The following is a 15,022-nucleotide window of genomic DNA, read 5'->3' as shown; positions in this document are numbered from 1 at the left end:
GGCAGTGGTGGTGGTGACTTACAAAACAGGAGCGCAGAGCTGGGCGTACAGGAGGACCTCTGTAAGTGCCAGCCCCCTTTCCTTTTTCTGTCTTAGTCCTAGCAGGTACAAAACAAGTACGTAGGATGGTTTGGAATTCCTGTTAGTCTCCTGATAGGTGAGTTTTCATCTAGGTTCTGGTGGGATATGAGTAGAGAGGGTTAAAGGGCAGTAGAAAAAAGAGAAAGGGCAGCCCCGTATTCATTGTGTCTGAAAATCAGTAGCACTAATAAAAATGATTAAGTTCTCGCCTGTATTTGTTCTTACTAAATACCTGACCCTCTGTGCACTCCCAGTTTTAATCTTCACAGCTGACCCATGGGAAGGTGGCCCTATCTTACAGGTGAAGTGAAATGTTCAGAGGTGAAGCCACTTGCCCAAAGTCACACAGTCAGTGGTTGGCAGAGCCAGGATTTGGACCCTGATCCAAATCTGAGGGAGGAGGGCTGGGGGCCTGGACTCCTCGGTCTGAGGGAGGAGGGGCTGGGGGGCTGGGCTCCTGGGCCTGAATTGAAAGCCCTTGCTCTTCACCACAGATCTGGGCTGGGGCCAGGTGGGAGTTGAGGACTCCCCAGCCTACAGACCTGGGAGGATACTTCTTAGAGGCCTCTGTTTTATAGATGGGGAAGCAGGTTCAGACAGGGCAAGGGCGTTCCACTGGCTGACCTGCCTGTTTGGAGTGTGGATATGTTTCGAAAGAAACAGCAACTTCTTCTGACTTTGTTTAACATTTATTACAAAGTATAAGAGCAGAGACTGGTGAGCTTCACCCTTCCCCCCAGGTCCCACCTTCTCCCCCACCAGATAATTCTCTGCAGCTCTGGAGAATTGGTGTCCTCCTCGATCTCCCGCCAGGGGGCTCTGCCTTCTGCCTCGGGCCTCGTTCCTTCATCTGTGCTGGTCAGCGGGTAACTGATGCAGTCCAGGATCTTGGACTCTGGGCCCCCGCTCCCCTCCTCCTCTGGGACTCAGGAGTCCCAGTCCCCAGGCACAGGGTATGTGGGACAGGGGTGACCATTTTCCCATTTGGGGCCTCGGTGGGGATGGGCCACGGCCTCCCTCCTTCAGCTAGTGTCCCCGCCAGCAGCCATCAGGGAGTCAACCCACCCCAAGGTGTGGCCCCCCCTCGGTCCTTACGCTTAACTGGCTTTATGCATGGGGCTGGGTTAGGAGTAGCAGAGAGAATGTCCTTGACCTTAATCCTGGGGAAAGTAGCCTGGTTCTTCCTGGCTGGGTCCTGGGGAGACAAACAGAGAGATGGATAGACAAGCAGGCCAGACACCAGAGGAAGAGACAGAGACAGAGACCAAGCAAAGAAAGAGAGAGCGGGTACTGAGAGTCTGTGAAGGGGGGATGGAACGTCTGTTTCCTTCGCTGCTGGTCCAGCCCCGAACTTGGAGTCCCTCCATCCAGACAGAGCCAAAGCGGAAGAGAAAGGGTGGCCTCACCTCCAGGCCACCCATCCCCCACCCCCTTAGTCACATGGAGTGCTGGCCACAGGCACCCTTCCTCCAGGATGTTCTCCTGCCCAAGTCCCAGCTCCCTTACCAGCTACGTGGCCTCCTGGCTTGGTTCTGGAAGCTGCCGTGGACCCAGGGCAGCGCTAAGCAGCTCGGTCAGGGTGTCTAGCCTCCCTGCCAGCGCATCAATCTGCTTCTCCAGGGCCTGGTGTGAGGTGCTCAGACCCAGCTGCAGGTCACAGAGGATCATGTGCATCTGGGCAGAGAGAGGTCAGAGGGATCAGTGGCTGGGGGAGACTCTCCCTGCCCCGTGGAGTAAGGCAGCGGAACCAGCATTTACTAAGTCCTTACAGGCCTTGGAGGATTATCCTCAATAGTATCAGGTACCTTATCAACCACCTGCCACCGCCCAGCAACTTGGCCTGGTGCTTTTTATAGTTTAAAATCCTCCTAAAAGTGTGGGCAGTGGGAATCCTGTTTCTATTTTTAAGAGCTGAGGAAACAGGCCTGGAGCAGTTAAATGACACGCCCAAGGCAGCACCTGGATCAGGGAGGCCCTAGAACTTAGTAGGTGCTCACTTAAATCTTTGTGTAATTGATGACTGCCTGACTTCACAATCCACAGAGCCCTTTCTCTGCCTTCTCAAACTAGGATTCACAGCTTCGTCCTTGAGAGTGTGTGAGCTTTCTATGAGAACTCTTGACTTCCGTGTTTTGGGCCGGGTGGATAATCTTGGAAATCATGACCTGCCAATTCCGGCAGATTTAGGCCACCACCATGCAGTTTAGGGGCTGGCATCTGTGGCTGTGTTTACCATGGTATTGGGGCCAAGGGCCACTGTTTGAATTGTCGTGGACTAATGAGAAAAAAGCAGAGGCTACCGGATAAGCAAGAGGTGCTGTGAGCCAAGCCGGGGTACATGATGTCACCTACTCGAGCACTTCAGAATCAAGGGGACCCAGGAGAAGGAGGGCAAGCTGAGTCACCCCTTGGCCAGGCAAGGCTGCCCAGCGCTCCTGGGCCCCCTCTTCACAATAGCAACACAGATTGAGTTTTCCATCTGTCCGTGTGTCAGTGCTGTTAATTCGCATTTTATTGCTTTGCCCTTTGTGTCTGAACTTGGTTTGTCAATTTGCTTTGGTTTTATTGTTGTATAAGAGTCATAGTTGAAAGGAATTTTATATCCGTCCACATGTAAGTAACTTGACAATGGAGATAATTTCACATCGAACACTGGAGTTCTTTGTACAAGTTATTTAAGTTTCAAAGGAAACCGCACCTTACATGAGAAACGCTATTGCATCATTCACTTATTCATTCATTCGTTCGTTCAGCCACAAACCTTTAGTGAGTGCCTGTGTGTGCCAGCGTTCCCTATTCCAGGGCCAGATCTCCTTACCAGCTGCCCCCAACCTCCCTCTTCTCCCAGACCCCCTCTCATGGGATCCCAGTACCTTGGAGATGTCCACCATAGAGTTCACTTTTTCCCGGAGCTTTCTGTGTTTCAGCCGCACCTGGCGGAACCTGGGGGTAAAAAAATGCGGGGGTCAAAGTGGCCCTAGCTCAGAGGTGGGATGAGAAGGGGTGGCTGCACCCATGAGCCCGCCTCCCACGTAGAGACCCGGGCATCCAGGCCCACAGACACTCTGAGACATGTAAACGAAACCATCACGCAGAGTCACTGTGAGGTCCAGGTGGGCATCCGTTCAGTGATACAACACATGGGCATCCTGACCTGGGCACGCGTTCATGCTTGGTCACACACACACACGCGCATGCGCGTGCACCCTGCAGAGAGGAAGAGACTTGGACATGGCGTGCGCACGCACAGAGGTCCTCACCTGTTGATGGCGGCCAGCAGCCTGCGCTGGTGCCTGCGCGCGGCTCCAGAGTCCTTCCTGCGTGTATGTTTGTAGAACATCCAGGACTCTTGCAGCACTCGGGCGGCCGACTCCTTCATCTGGGGGTGGGTTTCACAGTGTCAAGCGAGATAGTCCTCCTAGGGTTCTGGGAGGAGGGGCCCGGGGTCTGGATCCTGGGTCTGAGGGAGGAGGGGCCGGGTAACTGGATCCTGAGTCTGAGGGAGGAGGGGCCGGGGGCCTGGATCCTGGGGCTGTGGAAGGGGTGTGCTCTGGGTGCTGGAGTCCCCCCTCACCTCTTTGGTATACTGAATATCCATCATGAAGTTGTGCACGTGCTTCTCTGCCTTATTAAACTCCAGCTTCCGGGCCACCACGGCCACCAGCAGGGCTGTGCAGCAGACCCCCTGTGGGCACAGCAGGCACTATGACACAAGGCCCGTGGGGATCTGAGGACCAGCCGTGTGCCACCAACTCTCTCTCTCCTTGAGCCCTCCCAACAGCCACAGACAGCAGGCATCACCACCGCTAGTTGACAGACAAGCAAACCGGCCCAGAGAGAACCAGGGTCCCACAGCTCCCAGTGGTGGAGCTGGGATCATAAAATCATGCGTCCGAGTCCAACTCCTAGGTGCGGTATTTACACCATCACAATGTTCTCTCTCTTTTTAAAAAAAAATAAATTTATTTATTTTTTGGCTGCATTGGGTCTTCGTCGCTGCACACGGGCTTTCTCTAGTTGTGGCGAGTGGGGACTACTCTGTCGTGGTGCGCGGGCTTCTCATTGCTGTGGCTTCTCTTGTTGCAGAGCACGGGCTCTAGGTGCGCGGACTTCAGTAGTTGTGGCGCATGGGCTCAGTAGTTGTGGCTCGGGGGCTCTAGAGCGCAGGCTCAGTAGTTGTGGCTCACGGGCTTAGTTGCTCTGTGGCATGTGGGATCTTCCCGGACCAGGGCTCGAACCTGTGTCCCCTGCATTGGCAGGTGGATTCTTAACCACTGCGCCACCAGGGAAGCTCATGTTCTCTTTGGTTAAGTGTGATTGGAGATTGGGGAGAAGGGCTGGTTCTGGGCAAGGAGCAGACCTCAGGCTCCTGCGGGACCCTTTCCTCCCCACGGTACAGTGGGCTGTCAGGTCAGCGAGGGTGTCCTCCCCCTCCTCCCCACCCCTACAGCCTCTGCCCAGCTCTGGCCACATCCTCTCCCTTCTGGACAGTCTCCAGCCTTTCCCTCACTCCACCCTGACCCCAGGGAGATCAAACATCCAGTTATGTCCCTGATGCCCTCACCCTAATCTCCTTCTAGGCTCCCACTGCCCCAGACTTCTTAGTGCAGCTCTCAAGGCCTTCCAAGGTCCAGGCCGCTCTTCTTCCTCTGCCCAGCTTCCGTCCCAGGCAACTCGGCCCTCACCTGCCTGAGCACCTTGGTCTCACTCTTCTCCCTTCCTTCTCGAGGCCTCTGATCCTTCAAGGCCCCAACAAATCCCAACTGCTCTGTAGCACCTGGAGTTAGAATGAATCTCCTGAAGTCTTCCCCCACCCCATGTTTCAACTCTTGACCCTCAGAATAATTACTAGCTGTAAACCTTGGCTCTGGAACTGCTTGGCTTTCAAGCCCAGCTTCAGAGCAAGTTATCTAATCTCTTAGGGTCTGAGTTTCTTATCTGTAAAATGTGCACACCCTCACAGTATTACTCCGAGGATTCCATAAGTTGACACCTTTAGAGCAGAGACTGGCACAGAGTATGTGCCCAATAAAAGTTAGCCGTTATAATTTCATTGTACCTTGGAACCTCTCAGCTAGGAGTTGGCTGTGAGCTCGACCGCAAATCGCCTTATCTCTGTTTCTCCTTTTGTCAAATGAGGGAGGAGGTCCCAGGCAGCCCTGAGGGTCCCTGACCCTTTGGGAGTGTGTCCTTGGCTGAGTCCCTGCCCCTCTTTCCTAGTCACAAAGACTCACTGCTGGAGGGAAGGGGGCTGTCACATTTCCCCCCATGCATCACCTGTGGACCCAGGACTGGGGGATTCACCATGTCCTTCCCGGGACAAATCAGGGCTGGGGGCTTGAATTCCTGTGGGTGAAGGGAGCCAGATCTCACAGGGAGGTGAAGGCCAAGGCATTGGGTGCTGGGTCTATGAGGGGAAGGGGGCAGATGTCTAGATTTAGGAGGAGGCCGACTCTGGGGAGGAGGCTGGAGTCTGGTGCTTGGGGAGCCTCTGCCTCATCCTTGAGGGCACAAGAGCTGGGGTAGGGGCAGCCGGACGCCTGGAACCAGTTACAACAACAGCTTCCGCATCGCCACCCCCTGACCCAGTTACCGAGCATTTTCTGTGTTTGAGACCCTTTACGTGGTTTAATTCATTTCGTCTTCTCAGGAACCCCGTGAGGAGTACACTGGTATCAGCATCCCCATTTTATAGATGAGGAAATTGAGACCCAGAAAGATTGTGTGGCTGACTCCCAGCTAGGAAGTGGGCAGAAGCAGGATTTGAACCCAGGCAGCCTGAGTCCACAGGCATGCTCTTGATGTCTAAACGCAATAAATAACTTTAATGGAGGCTGGGAGGCTGGATTCCTGGGTCCTGGAAGAGCCTAGAGCTGGGAAACCAGGTACCTGAGTCCTGGATGATTGAGAGGGTAAAGCGGGGGGAGAGGGCAAGATACCTGAGTCTTGGTGGGGCTTGGGACTGGACTCCTGGAATCTGGGAGGAAATGGGGCTGGGAGGTCAGGGGCCTGTGTTCCCGAGGAGGATGAGGGCTGGGTCCTAGGTTCTGGAGAGAGCGAGGACTCAGGGGATGGATTTCTGGATTTTCAAAGGAAATGAGGCTAGTGTTTGTGTCCTGGACAGGGAATGGGGCTGTGGGGGACCAGACACCCGAGTTTCTTGGGGGTGTCCCTGAGTGCCTTAGTTGGCTCTGTGGTTTCCTGGGGCCCAGGGGATGAGCACTGTGGGATAAAGGCAGGGTCCCTGAGTGGGTGTACTCACCATGACCCCAGTGCAGAGGCAGACAATCTTGCCCCATGTGGTACCCGGCACCACGTCCCCGTAGCCGATGGTCAGGAATGTGATGGGGATGAGCCACAGTGTGTCTGAAAGGTGCCCGGTGGCATTAACGGTCTGTCTGTGGGGAAGAGTGGGTTAATTCTGGGGTTCCTGTGATGTTTGATACCCTCTTTCTTAGCACACACCCACAGTTGTTGCAAGAAGGACTCAGAAAAAGCCAGTTAAGTTCTGGGCTTTGGAGAGCCTGCCTGGCCTCCTCCTTGCTGTGTGACCTGGGCAAGATGCTTAACCACTCTGGGCTGTGGCATTTGAACCTGGATCCGACCAATTCCAAAGCCTTTTTGGTTTCAGCTAGGCTACCGGGGCTGCTACATTCAGAGCGTGTGGTTGAGGGGTTGAGAGGGGGGCAGACACCCAGCCTGAAGTCCACTTGTCAGACCCGGCAGGGGGCTGCATCCACTCAAAGGAAGGGGCACCTTTTTCTAATTTCCGCAAAGATGCTCTATGGCCTAGAGGTGGCCCTATCAGGACTAAAAAGGTGGGACTCTAAAAAGGCTTGACGGGGGACTTCCCTGGTGGTCCGGTGGTAAGGAACCCACCTTACAGTGCAGGGGACACGGGTTCAATCCCTGGTCAGGGAGCTAAGATCCCACAGGCTGCAGGGCAACTAAGCCTGCACACCACAACTACTGAGCTTGCGCACCTCAACCAGAGCCTGCGTGCCGCAAACCACAGAGCCCACGCGCCCAGGAGCCTGCATGCCACAAATAGAGAAGAGAAAACCTGCGCACCACGACTAGAGAGAAGCCCACGCGCTGCAACAAAAGATCCCGCATGCCGCAACCAAGACCCGACACAGCCAAAAGTAAATAAAATAAAATAGATAATAAATCTTTAAAATAAGGAAATAAATGCACTTTAAAAAAATAAATAAAAAGGCTTGGCAGACTCTGCCTCTTTTCCCCTCACTTCATAGGAGGGGACATTTAGGTCCAGCCATGGAAAGGATGGATAATCAGGATTTGTCTAACTTTGACCCACAGTTAGGCCAAAGCAGGGAAAGCATCACTCACCAGGGCCCCAGACACCTCAAACCCACTAAATTGGTGTCTGGAGGTGGCGACTGAATCTGCCCTGTTGAGCTCCAACCCCTTCATCCCAAAATACATTCAAGTTTGAGGACTTCTGCCTCAAACAGATTTAGAAATTTGGCTCCCTCCCCATCCTCCCATTTTTCAGGTGAGAAAATTGGTGGGAGGATCATTTACTGATCCTGACCAATTTCCCAACTGAGAAAACTGAGATCCTGTGAGATGAATGAGTTTAAAATCATGAAAGATTAGAATTGCCAGGGAGACCTTAAAGATGGTGGATTTTGATACCCATTTTATAGATGCGGAAACAGAGGCTCAGAGAGGAGAGATCTAAGGCCAGTTCTTCCCATTCTCCATCTCCCCTCAAGAATCCTTTGCCAGATGTACGAAACCAGAGGTTCTCAAATTTCAGCCAGCTTCAGCGTGAACTGTTAAAAAAGATTGCTGGGCCCAACCCACCAGAGTTTTGGATTCCACAGATCCGGGTGGGGCCTGCGAGTTTGGATTTGCAACCAGTTCCCAGGAGATGCTGCTGGTCCAGAACCACACTTTGAGAACCACTGGCTAAGATTACCCCCAATTTGTTTATCTGTAACGTAAGTGGAGGCCCTGAGGGGTACAGTTCCAGCATCAGTTCAAAGTCCAGCAGGGGGTCTCGAATTCCCATACCAATTCTCTGCACGGAATTCCCTTCTGGCGCAGCCCGGGGGTCACTGGGAGCACCTACAGTGCATCTGTGCTAATTTGGAAAAGACGTCCCCTTCCTCCAAAGCAGGTGCAACCCTTGGCCAGGGCCCAGAGCCTGCGTGTTGAGACTGAACAGATGCCTGGAAACCTGAGGCAGGAGAGATTTGGAAGCAGGAAGGGCAGGGCTTCCTATGGTGTGTGTGTGTGTGTCTGGGGAGACTGGAGACTGCAGATGGAGGAAAGGCTTTGGGGCGATAGGCTTTCTCCACTTCTTGGTCCCAGGGAGTCCCAACCTGCACCACGGTACAGAGCGATGGTGGTTGTAAGCGGCTCCTCCAGAGGCTCCAGGTACCGTCCCTTCCCGCCCTCCCCGCCCCCCCGCACCCTCACCTCTCGGCCACCGACAGCACCCAGGCGGTGGTGAGCCAGAGGCCAAGCGTGAGGCAGAGCAGCAGGCGGCCGGGGTGCGTGTTCATGTACAGCTTGGCCACGAACCAGTGGCGGAAGCGGACCTGGTTGAGCGCGCCGATGCTGCGGTAGGAGGCGTTGAGCAGGACGCCGCTGCGCAGAAGCAGGGCGCGGGGCACCAGGTACAGGCGCAGCAGCATGGCCAGCGACAGCAGCGCCTCCGCCTGGCCCAGGAAGCTCGGCCTGGACTGCGTGACCGCCGTCTGCGGGGACCCCGAGATCTGCGCGCACGGCGGGCGCCACACTGGCGCCGGGTGCAGCGCGCACACAGCCAGCTCCAGCACGATCTGCGCCGCCTGCCGCCCGGTCAGCGCCACGCGCCAGTCCCGGAGCCCGTTGTCCGTCATGAACAGCTGCAGGGAGGGGAACGGATGGAGAAGGAGGGGGGTCACACGAAGGTCAGGCGCCCGCTCCCCAGCCTGCGCGGGGAGATAAGGGGGGCGCGCCCGCGGGGCCGGAGAGGGAGGCAGATAGCGCAGGGCATGGGGCCCGGGAGGGTGGGAAGGGGCAGGGCAGGACCCGAGGAAGACATCTCTCCACCTTCTCCCCCTAGTTTCAGCCCACTTCCAGAACGTCCAGCCCAGAAACACTTATTGAGTGCCTATTGTATGCCCGACATTGTTCCATATATTGAGATATATTGAGGATATGGGTGGACAAAACAAACAAAACAAAACCCCTGCCTCTCCAAGAACTTACATTCCACATCCATAGAGCTATGTCCTAACTCCAGTTTCTGGGGATGCAGTAGTAATTGCCATCATCCCATTAGCAATGATAATAGCCAACATTTACAGGGCACTTTGGAGGTGCCAGGCATTGCGCTGTCCTCTTTATGTGTGTGACTCAGTGAATGCTCACAAGACAGTGAGATTGAAAATATTCTTACCCCCATTTTATAGATGCAGAAACTGAGGCCCAGGGCTCTCAGGCCACTTAACTATTCGAATGACTGCTTTAATGATAATGTGTACTTCTTACTGAGCACATCTTGTGTGCCAGGCACTGCAAGGGGCGTCACCACACTCGACCAATAACCCTCATTTTATACTGCAGAGGTGTGGGGGGAAGGAAACAGGATCTGGGGATGTGGGGGATGGGATGAGAGGGGAAGGGGTGGAGAGTCCAGTGTGGGTTGAGACATGAGATGGGAGGGGGGGATACGGGTGGGAAGGGCTTCTGGGTCTGTGGAGTCGTTGGCACAGAGGTGGGGAGCTCAGCAGTGGGGAAGGACCTGCGGGCACAGGGCTAGGATCTTGGGTTGTTGGGACAGGAACAGGTAGGGACTCAGGGGTGGAGAAGTGAGATCTGGGAGGCTGTGTCTTGTGTGAGGCAACCTGGGACAGAGTGGACAGAGGCCTGGGGGCAGGAACTCTCAGCATCTACCGGTGTGCAAGGTTGGACAGGGCAGCAGGTGGAGGAAGGTCAGGGCTGCTCGGGGGGGCTGTCTGTCTGTCCGTGGTTCATCCCCTCCGGGTGGATGAGGGTGTGGATGTATCTCAGGGTGGAGGAAGCTCATTACTCAGCCCAGGAAGTGGGAAGTGTGAGCCGACAGGGCGTGGGGGTGGGCTGAGGGGAGCTAGGAAGGGGCTGGGGGCCTACCTGGACCTCTTTGGTGTGAAAGGCCACAATAAGGGAAAGGAGCGAGAACGTGGAGATGCTGATCATGCATTTAACCAGGAACAGGTGGATCGCCCACTGTTGGGAGGGAGAGAGAAAGGGGTGAGATCCTAGGTCTCCCTCAGTCCCCGCTGCACTCTTCCCAAACCGCCATCCCTTCTCCAGTCCCAATTTTCTAGCCTCCTAACTCCCAGCCCCCAGCCCAGTTCCTCCTGATGCCTCAGGTCTGGGGAAGTCTCAAAACCATCATCTGGTCCCCAGGGAGAGTGCCCTCTTCCTTCCCACGGGGACAGCCCTGGCCCAGGTGCCGTGTTCACCCTCCTCCTCAGCTCTTCTGCTAGGACCACACCCCTGAGGGAAGACCTTGAAACTCACATTCCTTCCTAATTCCCCTGTACTGGTCCCCATCAATAATAGTTCCTCAGTTGTGTGTGTGTGTGTGTGTGTGTGTGTGTGTGTGTGTGTGTATGGGGGGGTGTCTAGAAACAGACATTTAGCTTCTAAAAAGTGGTCCCTCCCCTTCCCTTCCCACCCAGCTGGTCTCTGCCCTAGAAAGCAACTTCAGGTCCCTCCCCTCCCCCCGCCCCCCCCTCCCCGCCCGCCCTCCGCAGTTCCTGAGGAGCCTAGAAACTATCACTCAGGCCCCAAGGAATGAGTGACACCTCCCCTGCCCTCATCCAGGGGGCTGGGTTCCTAAGACCCCAGCCCCAGCTCTGAGAAAGGCCCCCCAGTCCTGCTGCCCCGTGTGTCTCCTCTGCCCCCCTCCCCACCTCCTGCGCTCTCTCCTGGCTCTAAGCCCAGGGCAGAGCTGCCCAGAAGCACATGGCCTCCAGAAACCACAGGAAGTTTTCTCCCCTGTCTTTGTGTGGCAATACCTTGGAGGAATCTAGAATTCTTGAGGAAGGGATTTAGAGGGGACTGGGACTGCTGGATTCCCTAGGAGGGGGTGTGTGTGTGTATCTCTGCCTGGGAGGTGGTGTCAGGGGGAAGGGGCCACCTGGGCTCCCACTCTGAGCTCAGCACCTGTTTCTCCTAAAACACTGCCAGCTCCCCTGACCCGGCCAGGGCCCCCCTCTGTGCAGGGGAAGAGGGCCAGTTTCCTGCCCCCCTTCCCCGAACAATGGCGCTGTTGTCCCTAGCCCTCCCCACCCCTTCATCCTTCTGTGGCTCCCCAGTTCCCTGTCCCCCTCTTTAGTTTGTCCCAAAGAACATCCCACTAGACCCAACCTCCTCCCCACTCTGCAATCCACTTCTCTGGTGGTCCTCTCTCCTTTCCAATTCCTCTTGCCCCGAATCCCCAACCCCCTTCTCTGTCTGTACCACTCCGTCTCTTACTGCATCTTTGTCTTGGTCTCTCTCTGTCTCGGTCTCTCTGTGTATCTCTGCCTCTCGGTACCTCTCACCACCCTCCCTCTCCCGCCCCACTATCTCTATCACGTTCCCCTGCATCGGTGGGGTCTGGCACCTGCCTCTCCTCCAGCCCTTCCCTCCTGGCGAGCAGGTGTCTGGATCCCTGCAAAATGAGTTTATTAGATTACGATGGAGGTGGGGAGGGGACACGGGTGTTGTCAAGGCAGTCATAGAAAGGGGGCTGAGGAGGACCCTTCGGATCATGTATTTCAACCCTCACCGCCGGTTTCCAGTTGGGGAAACTGAGGCTCAGAGAGCTGCAGCAGATTCCAGAGTCCCCGTGCTGGTGGCAGCAGCCTGGCAGGTGGTAGAGGGAAGCAATTGGAGGTGAGGCAGCGGAGGGATGGGGTGGCGTAGGAAAGACCCCCTGTCCCTTCCCATCTGCCAGGGCTCCCTTGTCCTCACCTCGCCTGCTGGGCGGGGTGCTGAAGTGTGGGAGCGGCGGGTCGGCCTGACCATGTTTCCTGTTGGCATGGGCTTCGGCGGCCCCACCCCCTCAGTGCCCGCTGCCCTTGCCTGGCCACCCGGCCAGAGGAAGCCAGCCTGCCCTGACAGTCCGTGTGGCTCCTGGTCACTTCAAAGCTGTCTGCCTCTCCCACCCCCAAATCCAAGCCTGAGTGTTGTCCCCCAGAAATCCCCCCCAACTCAATCCTCAAATCAGTGCCCTCCAACCAGCCCAATTCCACGTCCCTTACCCTAGACAGATCTCCACCCCCTCCTTTCCTGTTGAGCAATTCTGTCCCGTCCTCAAGCCGCCAGTTCTGACCCGTGTCCTTCATCTGCCCCCATCACTGCCCGGACCAGGGCTGGAATGTGCTGGGAACCTGCTCCGACCTGTCCTAGCCCCACTTGTTCTTTCCTTCCCCGCTCACAGTATCCTCAAAGTCAGCCCCTCTTCCCCTAAAAACGCTCTAAGTCACCTCTAAGGAACCCGGGCCCCAGCCTCTCCTCTCCTGGGACCCAGGAGTCCAGGCTACCATAAACCTACCTCTCCCTTATTTCCCAGACTAAATAGCCCATAGATTCTGGGGAAGCTGAGCTTCTTAATGATGGAGATGGAGGGGGGAGGGGGGCGGTGCTTGTTTTCTTTTCCCACCCCCACCACCCAGCCAGTTCTTTTGGTCTCTGCCCTTTGCCTCTGAGATACTGCGCAAACATTAGAGTTTAGATAAGGACCAAGGAGCTGCTGCCTACTGGAAGAAGTCAGCCTTTCTCCCCACCCTCCCTTCACTGAACCTGGGGTTACCTCTCCCCTAATCTGCTCAAGTATCTGACCAGCCACCTCCTGGCCTCCAGGGCTCCTGGACCTCCAACTCTCTAATTGCAATACCTTCAAACTGACACTCTGTGACCCCTCTTCCCTTCCTTTTGCAGAGAGGGCCCCCAGCATTTACCTCCCTAGGTCCCAGGAGTCCAGCCCTCAGCCCCCTCCACTCTCAGACCCAGGGGTCTCCAGCCTCTACTCACTCAGGACCCGAGAGTCCTGGCCCCCAGGCCCCTCCTCCCTCAGACCCAGCAGTTTCAGCTTCCAGCCCCTCCTCCCTCAAGACTCGAGAGTCTCAGCCTCCAGCCTCCACTCACCAGGCACCCCCCGAACCATAGCATCTCCGCGTGCAGGACCATGAGTCCGATGCCGATTCCTGCCAGTGCCAGTGCCCAGCCTGCCAGACTCCTCTCCTGCTCCAGTAGATGCTTTCTCCGCCGCAGGGCCCCCAGGCCCGGCACCAGCTCCCCGCCCATGGCCCCCGGGGTCTTGGGGCTCAGCCAGCTTCCTGCCCAGAGTCCCCCACCTCGCAGCACACAAAGAGCAGCCACTATGGCTTGCAGGTCCCCGGCCTGCTCTGCTCCCTCGCTCTGGGCTCTTGCTTTGAGGCACAGCAGAGCCTGTGCCCTCTGGGGGGTGGTGACTGCTGGGCAGGGCGGGGAGGTGCTGGGGAGGCCCCTGGGCAGAGGGGAGGCTCCCCAACCCCCCTTCTCAGACTAAGGAGGGGCTGGGTGTGTCTTGGGGCAGAGCAAGGAAGAGGCGTGTGTCCACATGGATTAAGACACACACCAACACACAACGGGCTTTGTCATACACAATGGTCTGCAGCGTGTAATACACACCTACACTCAGCCACACCCGGACACCATGCAACACAGGGTGATAACACCCTCAAACACGGCATGGCCGGAGACAGAACCTATAACACCCATGGGCATACAACACAACCTACACCGAGTGACTCACAACTCCCGACAAGCTCTGAAACTCACAGCCACACTCGGACACCACACACATGATGCGACACACACCGGCACTTAGTGAGGCAGGCAGCGCCCTGTGGCACACACGGCCACTTAAATATTGTCCACACGCAGGCACAAACACTGCAATCAAAGTTGGCACGACATCTTCTGACACAAACAGCCACACCCAGTCCCCTCACACAGGATGATGCCCGTTCGTAGCTACACAAACACAACATATACGGGTGTTCCACAAACACACAATCTGTATTGACCTCGCAATCCCCAAATGCCACACACAACATATCTGTGTGAACAAAGCACTCAGCCATCACACACCTGTGGAACAAAACACGACATGTGCAGACACACAGCACTTAGGGACACACCCATGGCAGTCTCCAATCACCCAGCACGTAGAGAAATGCACACTGACGTACGTCACGGCACGTGGTGACTCAAGCACATATGCTCATAGAATGATTCACAACACACATGGATTCACCCTGACAGACAATATACCCCGGTGCACAATGCCATTCACATATGCAGTCAGAGAACAATACGAACGGATGCGTGTAGGAACGGACCTATAGGCACAGTGACACACACAGAAACCCAAGTGGCACATGCCCCGTGTAAGACATTTTGATCTATTTTGGTGCATCACACAGGACACAACCAAGAATGGTGCCCCGGGGGGAGGGGGGCTGGCCACAGGCTACATGGTCCCTGATGCCCAAGAGCAACGTGAGCAGAGTAAAACGTGCACCATCGCCTGGGACCGACGCCATAAACCACACCCACACACAGCCTGGCACATGATACACTCCAACACAGGTGGCCACACAAACACAACATATACAGTGGAATACACAAAGACACAATGACACAAAACACGTGCTACACTACTTCCCAGCACAAACACTGTGTCTCATGAACCAGTAGATGTGACCCACTGACACAGCCATCACTTAGGCCTGCAATGACACCACACACAGCACCGGGGGACGCCCTCTGGTACAATGTAATAACACAGCCGTGCAAACACAACACTCTGCGTGTGGGTCCCCAGTCTGTGTTCTTGGCAGGGAAAAGAGAGGCCCCAACATGGACACACACCTGGAAGGAGACACAGGGTCACATCCCTGAG

At 55.8% G+C, this 15,022-nt stretch overlaps 1 protein-coding gene across 1 annotated transcript; it reads right to left on the bottom strand.

The window, feature by feature from the left end:
• Positions 1-520: 520 nt before the first annotated feature.
• Positions 521-13,427, bottom strand: KCNN4 (potassium calcium-activated channel subfamily N member 4). Its single transcript, XM_022585477.3, has 9 exons — positions 13,222-13,427; positions 10,213-10,308; positions 8,533-8,963; positions 6,344-6,479; positions 3,656-3,766; positions 3,342-3,460; positions 2,955-3,024; positions 1,588-1,755; positions 521-1,276 (listed from the first exon to the last, which is right to left on the bottom strand). The coding sequence occupies exons 1-8, from the start codon at positions 13,378-13,380 to the stop codon at positions 1,591-1,593; spliced, it is 1,287 nt and encodes a 428-aa protein (XP_022441185.1). The 5' UTR covers positions 13,381-13,427; the 3' UTR covers positions 521-1,276; positions 1,588-1,590.
• Positions 13,428-15,022: the final 1,595 nt, after the last annotated feature.

This window comes from Delphinapterus leucas, chromosome 20 (assembly GCF_059928025.1).
Source record: "Delphinapterus leucas isolate spDelLeu-1000000601 "Yukka" chromosome 20, BTC_Dleu_Yukka2, whole genome shotgun sequence".
NCBI classification, from domain to species: Eukaryota; Metazoa; Chordata; class Mammalia; order Artiodactyla; family Monodontidae; genus Delphinapterus; species Delphinapterus leucas.
This window is presented reverse-complemented; position numbering and strand designations above follow the sequence as displayed.

What these genes read in the sequence shown, in the direction of transcription:
- KCNN4 (XM_022585477.3), bottom strand. Translation starts at nt 13,380, where the DNA reads ATGGGCGGGGAGCTGGTGCCGGGCCTGGGGGCCCTGCGGCGGAGAAAG. An exon ending in GCCTCTGCACTGGGGTCATG is followed by an intron (nt 3,767 to 6,343) that starts GTGAGTACACCC and finishes CTGTGCCCACAG; the next exon opens with GGGGTCTGCTGCACAGCCCT. An exon ending in CTGCTGGCCGCCATCAACAG is followed by an intron (nt 3,025 to 3,341) that starts GTGAGGACCTCT and finishes TTTTACCCCCAG; the next exon opens with GTTCCGCCAGGTGCGGCTGA.